The sequence below is a fragment of the Onychomys torridus genome, unplaced genomic scaffold (genome assembly GCF_903995425.1).
Source record: "Onychomys torridus unplaced genomic scaffold, mOncTor1.1, whole genome shotgun sequence".
In the NCBI taxonomy this organism is placed as follows: domain Eukaryota; kingdom Metazoa; phylum Chordata; class Mammalia; order Rodentia; family Cricetidae; genus Onychomys; species Onychomys torridus.
In genome coordinates, this window is record NW_023414046.1 from 2182329 (window position 1) to 2195813 (window position 13485).

At 39.8% G+C, this 13485-nt stretch overlaps 1 protein-coding gene across 1 annotated transcript; it reads right to left on the reverse strand.

Annotated features, from left to right (window-relative positions):
• Window positions 1-542: 542 nt before the first annotated feature.
• Window positions 543-10957, reverse strand: LOC118576678 (zinc finger protein 54-like). Its single transcript, XM_036176890.1, has 3 exons — window positions 10928-10957; window positions 2848-2974; window positions 543-2041 (listed from the first exon to the last, which is right to left on the reverse strand). Exons 1-3 carry the CDS (start codon window positions 10955-10957, stop codon window positions 543-545), a joined length of 1656 nt encoding a protein of 551 aa, XP_036032783.1.
• Window positions 10958-13485: the final 2528 nt, after the last annotated feature.

Sequence of the window (13485 nt, forward strand, 5' to 3'; positions counted from 1 at the left end):
ACTTCCCATTTTTCAGTACTTCAAATTGAAATTGTGCATTCCCTCAAGTATTACCTATTACCTTTTTTAAATTGTTTTGCTTTTTCATATGGAGTTTCTCTGTGTAGCCCTGGTTGTCTGGGGATATGGACTTTGGACCTGGTTCAACCCACAGAGATCCACCTGCTTCTACCTCCAAAGTGCTGAGATTATGCACCACTGAGTCAAGGGTCTTTGGGGCTTTTAAGTTGTTTGTGAGCATGCCTGTGAGGTCACATGCTGCAAGGGCATGTTGGCGGCTGCTTTGGTCGATAGGTTCCAGAGAGGAGACAAGGAGTAGCTGAAGGTGGGATGAGTCAGAACTTTGTAGTTGGGAGAATCTTTCAGAGTTTCTGATTAACAGTCAGGTGCTTCTTTGTTTATATTGAAATCAGTAAACATGGACAAATTCATGTTTTTCTAAAACATTGATCATGTCCTTTTTGTTTACGGATATGTGTTTAACTTTGTATTGCATCTTCTGGTCATCACTGATAAATTGTGAAAAAGATTTGTCACATTCCCTACATTTGTAAAAGTTTCTCTCCAGTATGTAGTTTCTGATGCCTTTCTAGAGTTGATCTCTTAGATAAAGATATGCCACATTCCTTACATGTGTAAGATCTCTTTCTAGTATGAACTCTTTGATGCGTTTTAAGTTGTGATTTCTGGATAAAGGACTTGTGACATTCCATACATTTGTAAGGTTTCTCCCCAGTGTGAATTCTCTGATGTCTTCTAAGATTTGAGAAACGGGAAAAGGATTTGTCACATTCCTTACATCTGTAAGGTCTCTCTCCAGTATGAACTCTCTGATGTCTTCTAAGATATGAGTCCCAGGGAAAGGATTTGTCACATTCCATACATTTGTAAAGTTTCTCTCCAGTATGTAGTTTCTGATGCCTTTCCAGAGTTGAACCTGTAGATAAAGATATGCCACATTCCTTACATGTGTAAGATCTCTTTCTAGTATGAACCCTCTGATTTTTTTGAAGGTTCCAGTTCTGGGTAAAGGACTTGTGACATTCCCTACATTTGTAAGGTTTCTCCCCAGTGTGAATTCTCTGATGTATTCTAAGATTTGAGTAAAGGGAAAAGGATTTGTCACATTCCTTACATTTGTAATGTCTCTCTACAGTATGAACTCTCTGATGTCTTCTAAGAAATGAGTCCCAGGGAAAGGATATGTCACATTCCATACACTTGTAAAGTTTCTCTCCAGTATGTAGTTTCTGATGCCTTTCAAGAGTTGACCTTGTAGATAAAGATATGCCAAATTCCTTACATGTATAAGATCTCTCTCTAGTATGAACCTTCAGATGTTTTTTTAGGTTTGAATTCTGGGTAAAGGACTTGCCACATTCCATACATTTGTAAGGTTTCTCCCCAGTGTGAATTCTCTGATGTGTTCTAAGATTTGAGTAACGGGAAAAAGATTTGTCACATTCCTTACATTTGTAAGGTCTCTCTCCAATATGAACTCTCTGATGTCTTCTAAGACATGAGTCCCAGGTAAAGGATTTGGCACAATCCATGCATTTGTAAGATTTCTCTCCAGAATGAATTTTCTGATGTACAGTGAGGCTTGAGGTATTACTGAAGCATTTACCCCCCATCCCACACTGCTGTGGTTTCTCACCAATGTAGATTGGTTGTTGCAAAAGACTGTATGCAGAGCTGAAATAATCATCATATTCTCCCTGCCTGTACTCTTTCCTTGAGGTGTAGAGTCTCTGATCTTGAGTACGGTTGGAACTCCAATTTAAGAATTTCTCACAGTCTTTAGATTTGCAAGGTTCTTCTCCAGTGTGCATGCTTTCATGTCTAGGTGGGTTTGAAGACTCAATAAAGGTATACCTGTGATTACTGCACTTGTAGTTATCAGAGTTTTCAGGAGTTTCACTTGTTTTATAACAAGCGCATGTGGAGGGGTCATGAATGATTTTACCAAGCCCATTACACTGACAAGACTCCTTTTCAGTCCTCACATGTTGATGGACAGGATCAGATTTGCAATAGTTATCTGAAAATGAATTCAACTCAGATTAGCAGGGCTGCTATAAAACTTTTGATAAGGGTTGGGGATTTAGCTCAGTAGTAGAGTGCTTCCCTTACAAGCACAAGGCCCTGGGTTCAATCCTCAGCTAAAAAAAAAAAAAAAACTTTTGATAAATTATGCACCTGTATATCACAAAACAATCTTCAGTCTTGCTATATCTTACACTTGAAGCCTTCCATGTTGTCCTGCTAATTCACTAACCCACCATAGTTGTGGATACTCTCTGTTCTCCACATTCCTGGACAATCTCATTTGCTCTGGACTGCTGTCAATGTCTACCTTTCATCAACCACATGTTCTGTGAGGTAGCCCCATGACCCATGCTAGATTTTTTGAAAGAATACAGAAGTCTAACACAGTACTGTGCTTAGTACATGAAGAGAACACAAAGTAGAGGAATCTAGAAATGATTTCCAATGGTTTTTCCCCAACAGAATCTTTAGCATATTTAAGGAGTACTTCTCAATGGGCACATGTTGAGCTTTTCTCACAATTAAAACCATGTGAGGTACAGTGATGTAATTGGAGCTTTAAAATATGGGTATAAATATTATGTGATACTAAATTTCTGAATGCAATGTGGAACCTAATTAGGGGTTCATGAAACTTGTAACATGCAAAACGGAAAGAAAAATATTAAATACCATCAAAAAGTTGTGTTCTACTACCAAACCTTCCCTAATGTTCTCTTGTTCTGACAGCTTATGAGAGACTTTACAACCTATAAAGCCAGTATATAAAAAGGATTACTTAGAAGCAAATGTCCTCACCCACAGAGACCAGGTTGCTGTAATTCTCCAACATCACATCAATGTACAAAGCCCTCTGTGCAGTGTCCAGGCATTCCCACTCCTCTTGGGAGAAGTCCACAGTCACATCCTGGAGTGTCAATGGACCCTGAAACAAAAAAGTTCTTAGAGCACTTGCTACCAGACAGAGTGTTTTCCTGGATATAAGTAGACTTGAGGAAATGAGGGATGTAGATGATGAAGACAATTACTCATCCAGATAATTTCAGTATAATCACATCATATGATGAAATTTCTAATATTCAGGAAACAGGATGACATTATAGGCTCACATACATTATGCACAAAACAACACACATATAAAGTCTGGACATGGATGTGTATCCATTATGGATGCTGTGTTTATGTCCTACAAGATCACAGCAGACATGTCTCAGAATGTACCTGTAGATCATAGTAAGAAACTGCCACTAGACATTAAACCGTATATGTATAGAAATCTAAGTTTTGACGAAGAGGCCAAAACTGTACAATGGAAAAAAAATGCATCTTCAACAAATAGTGCTGACATAACTGGATGTCAACATGTACAAGATTGCAAATGAATCCCTATCTGTCACCGTGCATTACGCTTAAGTCCAAATGGATCAAATTTCTCAACATAAATCCAGTTACTCTGACCGTAATAAAAGAGAAAGTAGGAATCACTCTTGAACACATTGGAACTGGAAATCACTTCCTAAATAAAACACCAGTAGCACAGACACTGAGAGCGACAATTAATAAATGGGACCACCTGAAACTGAGAAGCTTTTGCAGGGCAAAGGACATGGTCAATAAGACAAAATGACAGCCTACAGAATGGGAAAAGATCTTTACCAACCAACATCTGACAGAGGGCTGATACCCATAATAAATAAAGAACTCAAGAAACTACACACCAAAATATCTAACAGTCCAAATAAAAAATGGGCTATAGAGCTGAACAGATAATTTTCAACAGCCACTTTGGAAATCAATATGGCGCTTCCTTAGAAAATTGGGAATCCATCTCCCCCAAGACCCAGCTGTAGCACTCTTGGGCATATACCCAAGGAATGCTCAATCATACCACAAGGGCATTTGCTCAGCTATGTTCATATCAGCATTGTTTGTAATAGCCAGAACCTGGAAACAACATAGATGCCCTTCAACTAAAGAATGGATAAAGAAAATATGGTACATATACACAATGGAGTACTACTCAGCAGAGAAAAACAATGACATCATGAGGTTTGCAGGCAAATGGATGGATCTAGAAAAAAATCATCCTGACTGAGTGAGGTAACCCAGACTCAGAAGGACAAACATGTGTATGTACACACTCATAGTAGGATACTAGATGTAAAACAAGGATGACTAGACTGCTACACAACTCCAGGGAGGCTACCTAGAAGATGGGACCCTAGGAAAGACACAGGGATCTCCCAATGACAGAGAAATGGGTGAGATCTACATGAACAGCCTGGATGACAGTGGGAGTAATGAAGGGCAAGTTTCAAGGGAAAGAGAGCTTAGGAGAGCAGGAGATCCCAGCTGGATCAAGAACAGAAAGGGAGAACAAGGAATAACAGACCATAATAAATGAGAACAGGAATAGGCAGAGTGCTGGAGAGGTCCCCAGAAATCCACAATGGTATATCCTCTGTAGAGAATTTTCAACAGAAGAAGCTCAAATGGCTGAAACACATTTAAGGAATTGCTCAACATGCTTAGTCATCAAGGAAATGAAAATCAAACACTGGAGATACCATCTTACACCTGTCAGAAAGGTTAATATCAAAAACACTGAAGACAGCTTATGTTGTAGAGGATGTGGAGCAAGGGCAACACTCCTCCACTCTTGATGGGAATGCAAACTTGTATAGCCACTTTGGAAAACAGTATGGCACTTTCTCAGAAAATTGGGAATCATTCTTCCCTAAGACCCAGCTATACCACTCTTGGGTGTATACCCAAGGAAAAATCAATCATACCACTAGGACACATGCTCAACTATGTTTATAGCAGCATTATTTGTAACAGCCAGACCCTGAAAACAACCTAGATGCCTTTCAACTGAAGAGTGGATAAAATGTGGTACAATAAACAATGGAGTACTACTCGGCAGAGAAAAACAGTGACATCATTAGATTTGTAGGCAAATGGATGGAAAAATATCATCCTGAGTGAGGTAACCTAGACTCAGAAGGACAAACATGGTATGTACTCACTCATAAGTAGATACTAGACGTAACGCAAGGGTGAACTATAGTGCAACTCACGGCTCAACAGAGGCTAGCTAGTAAAGAGGATCCTAGGAAAGATACAGGGATCTCCCAGCAATGGGGAAATGGATGAGATCTACATGAGCAAATTTGGGGTACAGGGGGTAATGGAGGGCAAGGATCCTGAGAAAGAGAGCTTAAGGGAGCCAGATGTCTTACCTAGATCAGGAGGAACAGATTGGGAGAACAAGGAAAGAGATACCATGATAAATGAAGACCCTATGGAAATAGGAAGAATCAGAGTGCTAGAGAGATCCCTAGGAATCCACAAAGATGACTCCACTATAGACAACAGGCAAAAGTCAAGAGGGTGCCTGAGCTGACCTGGTGATCAGATGGCCGAACACCCTAACCGTCATGATAGAACACTCATCCAGTGACTGATGAATGCAGATGCAGAAATGCATGGCCAAGCCCCAGAAGGAGATCCAGGAGCCCAATCAATGAGAGAGAGGAGGGATCATATGAGCAAGAGACATCAAGACTATGATTGGTAAAAGTACAGGGACAACTAGCCAAACTAGTGGAAACACATGAACTGTGAACCAATAGCTGTGGAAACCCCATGGAACTGGACTAGGTCTTCTGGATAAGTGAAATAGTTGTTTGGCTTAAACTGTTTAGGGGGTCCCCAGGCAGTGAGACTGGGACCTGTTCTTAGTGCATGCACTGGCTTTTCGGATCCTAGTGCCTTTGCTGAGACTCTTTGCTCAGGCTTGGTACAGCCTCAATGAATGTTTCAGGCTCTGCTGACTCTCCAGGGAAGACCTTGCCTTGGAAGAAGTGGGAATTGTGGGTGGGTTGGGGAGGGAACTCTGTGGGGTGGGAGTAGGGAGGACAGAGGAATCCGTGGTTGACATATAAAGTGAGTAGAAAATCTCTTAATAATAAAAATAAAATAAAATAAATTTTGAGAAATGAAAAATAAAGAAAAAGAAACTGCCACTCAATCAATTATACACATTCCCTGGCCTTACATGACTATACTCTAACATGCTCAGGTTGAATGTTTAAATTCCAGGTCCAATGCCATTTCATTGAGTAGCAAAATGGTAGATATGGAAGGTAGAATTTATGATTGATTAGATAACAAAGAATTTTCCTTTTTCCACAGTAACAACCAGAGTGTAATAACATTGCATACTGTCAATTTTGACATAAACATGAAAGAACAGGTAGTGTACGGGATTATTTTATAAGCATTTTGATCCACTCCCAAGCAGGTAGAAAAATCTGCAGCAACCACATTTGATAAAATCTAAAATTTTCCTAATACATTATAAATATGCCAACGTAGGAAAATCAACAATTTCAGAAGTTGTGAAGAACATTTCATGTCTGAATAGCTACAAAAATTGAGAGAACTCTTGTTTCAGGATATTTGTTTACACTGTGTGAGAAATGCAATCACTTTTCAGTGCTTATCAAAGTAATAGTGCTCAGAAGAACAGTTCAGGAGAGAATAAGAGAATTTTTGTGCCTGAAATTTGTAGTTTTTAATGTCTTCCTTCTTAGTAGTTATCCTGTACTGTCTAACAGATTTTAGGTTAGCAGTGTTTATGATTCTTCCTTTATTTCTGTCAAACTGCATAGTGGTGACCTATTCTGTCTGAGTCATGAGCCAAGAATAAATGCAAACCTGGTGGTCAGAGCTCATTCACCAAATCTCTGCTTTAAAACGTTGCAGGTTCAGGGTTGGGGATTAGAGGCATGACTCTCTCAGGAACTGACTAGAGGAAAGCTATCAGGAGGAATGTTCTTTCTACATCAAATTTGATGGATTGTGCACATCAATCAGTCAGTGTCCTCAAGACATTATTTCTGATGCATTCCATGTAATGCTACCTAATGAGTCCCAGACAGTAATGGCTGCACAGTGGGATTCTGTTTAGGCAATAAAAAAAAAGAAAGAAAGAAAGAAAGAAAGAAAGAAAGAAAGAAAGAAAGAAAGAAAGAAAGAAGGAAGGAAGGAAGGAAGGAAGGAAGGAAGGAAGGAGAGAAAGAAAGAAAGAAAGAAAGAAAGAAAGAAAGAAAGAAAGAAAGAAAGAAAGAAAGAAAGAAAGAAAGAAAGAAAATGTGGGTTTCAAGCCAGGTGTGGTGTTTGGTACATGCCTTTAATGCCAACACTTGGAAAAGGAGATATGTGGACCTCTGTGACTTTGAAGACAGTCTTGCCTACAGTGCACCTTCTAGAAGAGCCAGGGCTATACAGAGAATCCTTGTTCCAAGAAACAAAACATCACAAAACACCCAAAACACTAATCTCTCTAGTTTGGGATGTTACAACTGAGCATTCTAACCAAGTGTGTGATGTTGTGTGATATAAGTAGCAATTCTCCTGAGACAAACAGATAGCAGGTGTCAACAAACATGTGGAGATATCATCATTACTGTGGTATTAAACACAGAAGACAAATTAGTAGACTACTGTGGTAGTTTGAATGTAATCACCCACCATTGAGAGTGCCACTATGAGGAGGTGTGGCTTGTTGGAGCAGGTGTGGCCTTGTGGAAGGAAGTATGTCACTGTAGGGGTGAGACTGGAGATCTCCTTTGTTTCGGCTTCACCCAGTGTGACACTTAGTTGACCTCCTGTTGTCTGGAGATGTAGGACTCTCAGCTACTACTCCATCTTGTGTGCCTGTATCCCGCCATGATGATAATGGACTGAACCTCTGAAACTGTAAGCTGGCACCTCAATTTTATGTTTTCCTTTAGAGAGGTACCATGGTCTTAGTGTCTCTTTACAGCAATTGCAGTCTTAACAAAGTCAACTACAATCTGAATCTACACTCAAGAACATGATTTTCATGGTAGGATCAAGACAGTTGTGCAAGTCATGTTCTGCACTGTCCAAATTCCTTAAATTTTTAGTATTAGGAATCAAGTATTACTGTGGTGGTATTGTGTTCCCCACAATATTGTGCACCCTAATAAATTTATCTGGGGTCAGAGAACAGACAGCCACTAGAACAGAGCCAGAAATGGAGGCTAGAAAATGGGTGAGAGCAAGCCATAGCAGAAGTTGGGCAGTGGTGATGCACACCTTTAGTCCCAGCACTTGGGAGGCAGAGCTAGCTGGATCTCTGAGTTCAAGGCCACTTTAGAAACAGCTAGGCTTGGTGACACACACCTTTAATCCCAGGGAGTGATAGCACAAAGCAGAAAGGTAAATAAGGGTGAGGAACAGGAACTAAGTTAGTTAAGCACTTGGCTGGTTTAGCATTTGGCTGGTTAAGCATTCAGGCTTTGGAGTAACACAGTTCATCTGAGAGCCATTGGGATGAGGACACAGAAGCTTCTAGTCTGAGGAAACAAGACCAGCTGAGGAACTGGTGAGGTGAGGAAACTGTGGCTTGTTCTGCTTCTCTGCTCTTCCAGTGTCCACCCCAATAGCTGGCCTCAGGTTTGATTTTATTAATAAGTATCTTTAAGATTCATGTTACATATTACTTAGCATTAAAAACCAAGCTTTGTCTCTTATTTGCACATAGTGCTAAGATATTGTGAAAGCTCTCATGTGCTTCAATATGAGTTTTTTACAACCATGATTCAAGGAAGTGGGACAGTTCCCACAAATAAAGCCTACATGACACAGGAGTCCTTACTCACTAATATATAAAGATATAGCCCATCTTCTAGAACAATTACATAACACATCAATATTTCTTGTTCATGTGTTAAAATGAAATTTTTTTCAAAATTACTGGTCATAATTTCATGTGAGATATTTATTCTTGGAGGACAAATAATCTGGGAAGGGCACAATGGACAAAAATGCTTTAAGTGTGGATTTACAAAATTACATTATATACCTGTAGTCATAAATTCAGCTTAGTACAGTCTTTAAAAAAAGACTATGATAAGAGATTATGATAGAAGAAATAGAAAGAAAAAACCTAAGCATACTTATTATTAGGCAAAGGAGGCAAAAGAGTACAAAAAGGTGGTCTTTTCAACAAATGGTGTTGGTAAAATTGAACACAGCAAGAGAATGTAATTAGATTCTTATCTTTCATTTGTACAAAAGTCCATTCAAAATGCATCAAAAATCCTATTTCAAACCAGAAATACATAGACAACTAAAAAAAGGTAGAGAGGATCCATCAGGACATAGGGACAGGCAAGGACTCTTGATTAGAAAGAACAGCAACAACACAGGAAGTGAACCAATGGGACTACATGAATAGAAAAGGTTTCTGTTGGAAATACATAGGAAATTCAACTGTCATTTATACATGTGCAAAGGAGCTGAATAGACATTTTTAAAGAAATATATACAAATCGCCAATAAATATTGCAAAAGTGTTCAGGATCCCTAAAAATGCCATCATCGAACCCCAAATTAAAACTGTCTTGAGGGATCTGGAGAGATGGCTCAGAGGTTAATAGCACTGGCTGTTCTTCCAGAGGTCCTGAGTTCAATTCCCAGTATCCACTTGGTGGTGCACAACCATCTGTAATGAGATCTGGTGCCCTTTCTGGACTGCAGGCATACATGCAGGCAGAACACTGTATACATAATAAATAAATAAATAAATATAAATAAATAAATAACTAAATAAATAAATAGATCTTTTTTTAAAGAAAGAAAACTGCTGTGAAATATCACCTCAGCCCAGGATGAGAATGTCTGTCATCAACTAACCAAAACAAATGTTAGACAAAGTGAGGAGAGAGAGGAAACCCTATTCTCTGTTGATGGGGGTGTGTGAAAATTATACATTCAGTGTGGTAATGAGTTTCAAGGATATTGAAAAACTGAAGATAGAACTAATGAATGACCCAGCATTGTCACTCCTGGAAACATAATTTGAAATCTTGCCAGCCCACTACAGAGATATTGATACTCCACATTCACTGCTACTGCCTTCAACATGGCAAAGTATTAGAATTAACCTAATTATATGAAGAATGTACACATATATAAGGGAATACCATTCAGCTGAAGAGAAAATTACAGGAAAATGGTTGGACTTAGAATGTGTAGTATTAAGTTAGGTCCCACAGTGCCAGAAAGAAGAAATCACATTTTTCCTCATATGCATAAACTAACCAATAATATGTGTCTATGAGGGCTTAGCAGAACATGGAGGAAAGAGATCAAGAAAAGGTCAATAACAGGGTTGAGGTAGGCCTGAATGCAGGTAATGAACACCAGTTCTGAAAAAGGATATAAACTTAAGTAATTTTCCAGCTGTAATTCTTTTTTTAAAGATTATTTTATTTATTATGCATATAGTGTTCTGCCTGCATGTATGCCTACAGGCCATAAGAGGGCACCAGATCTCATTACAAATGGTTGTGAGCCACTATGTGGTTGATGGGAATTGTACTCAGGAACTCTGTAACATCTCTCCAGCACCCCTAGCAGTAATTCTTTTTTTTTTTTTTTTTTTTTGAGCTGGGGATTGAACCCATGGCCTTGAGCTTGCTAGGCAAGCACTCTACCCAACCCAGCTAAAATTCTTAACAGTAATTTTTTCTTTTTTTAATGATGGATAAGTTGATATAACATATATTCAATAACAAAAATATAAATCCCCATTTGAGAGACTAAGAGCTTAAGTTCTCAATGACGCCTCTAACTATATAAAATTGCAGTAATTGTATAGTACTTGTATAGTATATGAGTCCAGTTAATTTCAATGTGTGTGTGTGTGGTGTGTGTGTGTGTGTTGTTTATTTGCTACAATTGTCATAATAAAATTTAAAATATTGTCAACAGCAGAAAGTTTAAGGTTTGCAATATCTGAACATATAACATTTCTAGAAATGTAGGCATGACCACTGACCTGGAAAATCCCTACTGGAGAATCAGCCATTTCTTCCTGTTTTTCTTCTCTGAGTTTTCTTTCAGGAACAAGGAATAGATGACTTGTTGACCTTTCATATAAGGGATCAAAAAGAAAAGGAAAAAATTAATACTGAAAGCTGTAGCACAAATTCTAGTTGGTCTTACTAATAACAACCCAAAGTCTGATATCAGGGGGGAAGCTGAAAGATCAGAGAAGCAACACAGCCAGCTGCTAGTTCTTAAATCTGTGAGATTCTCCAACTGAAAGAGTGCTGAGCTCCTGTCTCCTTCCACCTTATATTCCTTTCTCTGCCCAGCCATACCACTTCCTATCCCAAACTCCCTAGTGCTGGGATTAAAGGTGTGTGCTACCACTGCCTGGCTCTGTTTCTCTTTTAAACTGGATCAAACTTGTGTAGCCCAGGTGACCTTGAATTTGCAGAGATCTGTCTGCCTCTGCCTCTGTCTCTGACTCTGAATACTGGGATTAAAGGTGTGTGCCACCACTACCTGTACTCTATGACTAACTAGTGTCTGGCTTTGCCCTCTGATTTTCAGGCAAGCTTTATTTGTTAGAGCATACACAAACTACCACCACAGAAACCTGTTAGAGAACAATGTCAAACTACAGGAAATCACCCAAGCAACAGATTATGACCAGGGGTCCAGACAATGATTCCAAATCAAGAACAGAATGGAGTGATATTTCAGGCTTGAAGAGAAAAATCACTGTCAGCCCTATTGTTGCAACAAGAAAAAAAAAATTTTTTTTTTGAGCTGGATCAAACCCAGGGACTTGGGCTTGCTAAATCCCCAACCCTGAAAAAAAAAATTATCTTAACATTAATAGAGACACAAGTACATTTGAAGGTAGTCTTCAGATAACATAATTGTTTTCACTACAGTAGTTTTGCCTACAGCAATTAGAGGAAAAATTTATAAATGAGCATCAGAAGAATTCTCCATGTAAATTAGACAAATAATAAGTTCCACATAGTAAATAGACAGATACAGGAGAACTTGGAAGTAATCATCCATGGCAAGATAGCAAATCACCAGTTCTCACACAGAAGGAAGAAAAATATGTTGTGAGATTATTTTTTGCATATTAAATATTTATTCATACATAGCCTTGTTACAAAATGCATTCTATGCAGTGTCTTGACACACCTCTTAGAAAATTTAAGTCATCCATGTTTCTGAAGATCAAATTTCCAAATCATCGAAGACACCCTTAAGGCACCTTTGGGCTCCCGCGTGTCCTCCTGGAAGTGTCGCTCAGCTTCAGACACCCACCTTCTGACTCCGATGTCCACTCGGTTCTCGCCCAGTGTGCACCGGGCACACGGTGACGATCACAGACAGTGCTTGGCTTTCCCGCCGACCCATTCCCTACGGGGTCCAGCGGGCCGTGCTTCTCACACCGCCGCTGTGGCCGCGCCTCTCCCCTTTGCTCGGGAAGGGACGGTAAGCCCAAAGCCGCCGCGGTCACTCCAGATTCCCACGCCATAACCAGCCACCAAGCGCCTGCAGGCAGCCCCGCCATGCCCCGCGCCACGTGAGAGCACTGTAAGATTCTTAAAATGGTCTTATAATAAAAAACCTAGAACCAGATTTAGGGTAAAAGCTGAAATATCAGAGAAGCAGAGCAAGCCACAGTCACAACGTCTTACCTCACCAACTCCTCAGCCTGAAAGAGCTCAGCCAAGAGGTCTCAAGCCAAATGAGTTTCCCCAGCAGAAGAGGTCCCAGCCCAAATGCCTTTAGTTCTTGTCTCCTCAAACCTTATATACCTTTCTCTGCCCAGCCATCACTTCCTGGGATTAAAGAAATGTGTGATTCCCACTACTGGGATTAAAGGTGTGTGCCACTACTACCTGGCTCTATTTTTTTTTCTCTCTCTCTCTCTGATAGAGTAAATCTCATGTAGTCCAGGGTGGCTTTGAACACACAGAAATCTAAACAAATCTCTGCCTCCCGACCGCTAGGATTAAATGTGTGCCACCACTGTCTGGCCTCTATGTTCAACCCAGTGGCTTGTTCTGTCCTCTGATCTTCAGGCAAATTTTATAAGGCCACACAATCTGTCACCACAAAAATACTACCAATGAGCTGGGCGGTGGTGGCACACGCCTTTAATCCCAGCACTTGGGAGGTAGAGTCAGGCAGATCTCTGTGACTTCGAGGCCAGCCTGGTCTACAAAGCGAGTTCCAGGAAAGGCGCAAAGCTACGAAGAGACACCCTGTCTTGAAAAACAAAAACAAACAAACAAACAAATGCTACCAGTGATCCAAACAGAAAAAAAAAACATAGTGAAGAATAATGCCATTACCAAAAATTTAGCCACTCTGTAAATCAATGTGGAGAATCCTTAATTACATAAATCCTCAGGTTAAATAGATCTAGCACTACACTGCTTTCACCACTAGATGGTGGTCTTGTCATTTTACTAACTCAGGAACAAGTTTGTCTTCTGTGACTCAGGCTAAGGTGATTAGATATCCCTCAACACACACACACACACACACACACACACACACACACACACACACACA

Coding starts and splice junctions, on each gene's coding strand:
- LOC118576678 (XM_036176890.1), bottom strand. CDS start 10,957: ATGGCTGATTCTCCAGTAGGGATTTTCCAG. Junction 2,975..10,927: donor CTCCAGTAGGGATTTTCCAG/GTCAGTGGTCAT, acceptor TTTTTGTTTCAG/GGTCCATTGACACTCCAGGA. Junction 2,042..2,847: donor CAGCAACCTGGTCTCTGTGG/GTGAGGACATTT, acceptor ATTCATTTTCAG/ATAACTATTGCAAATCTGAT.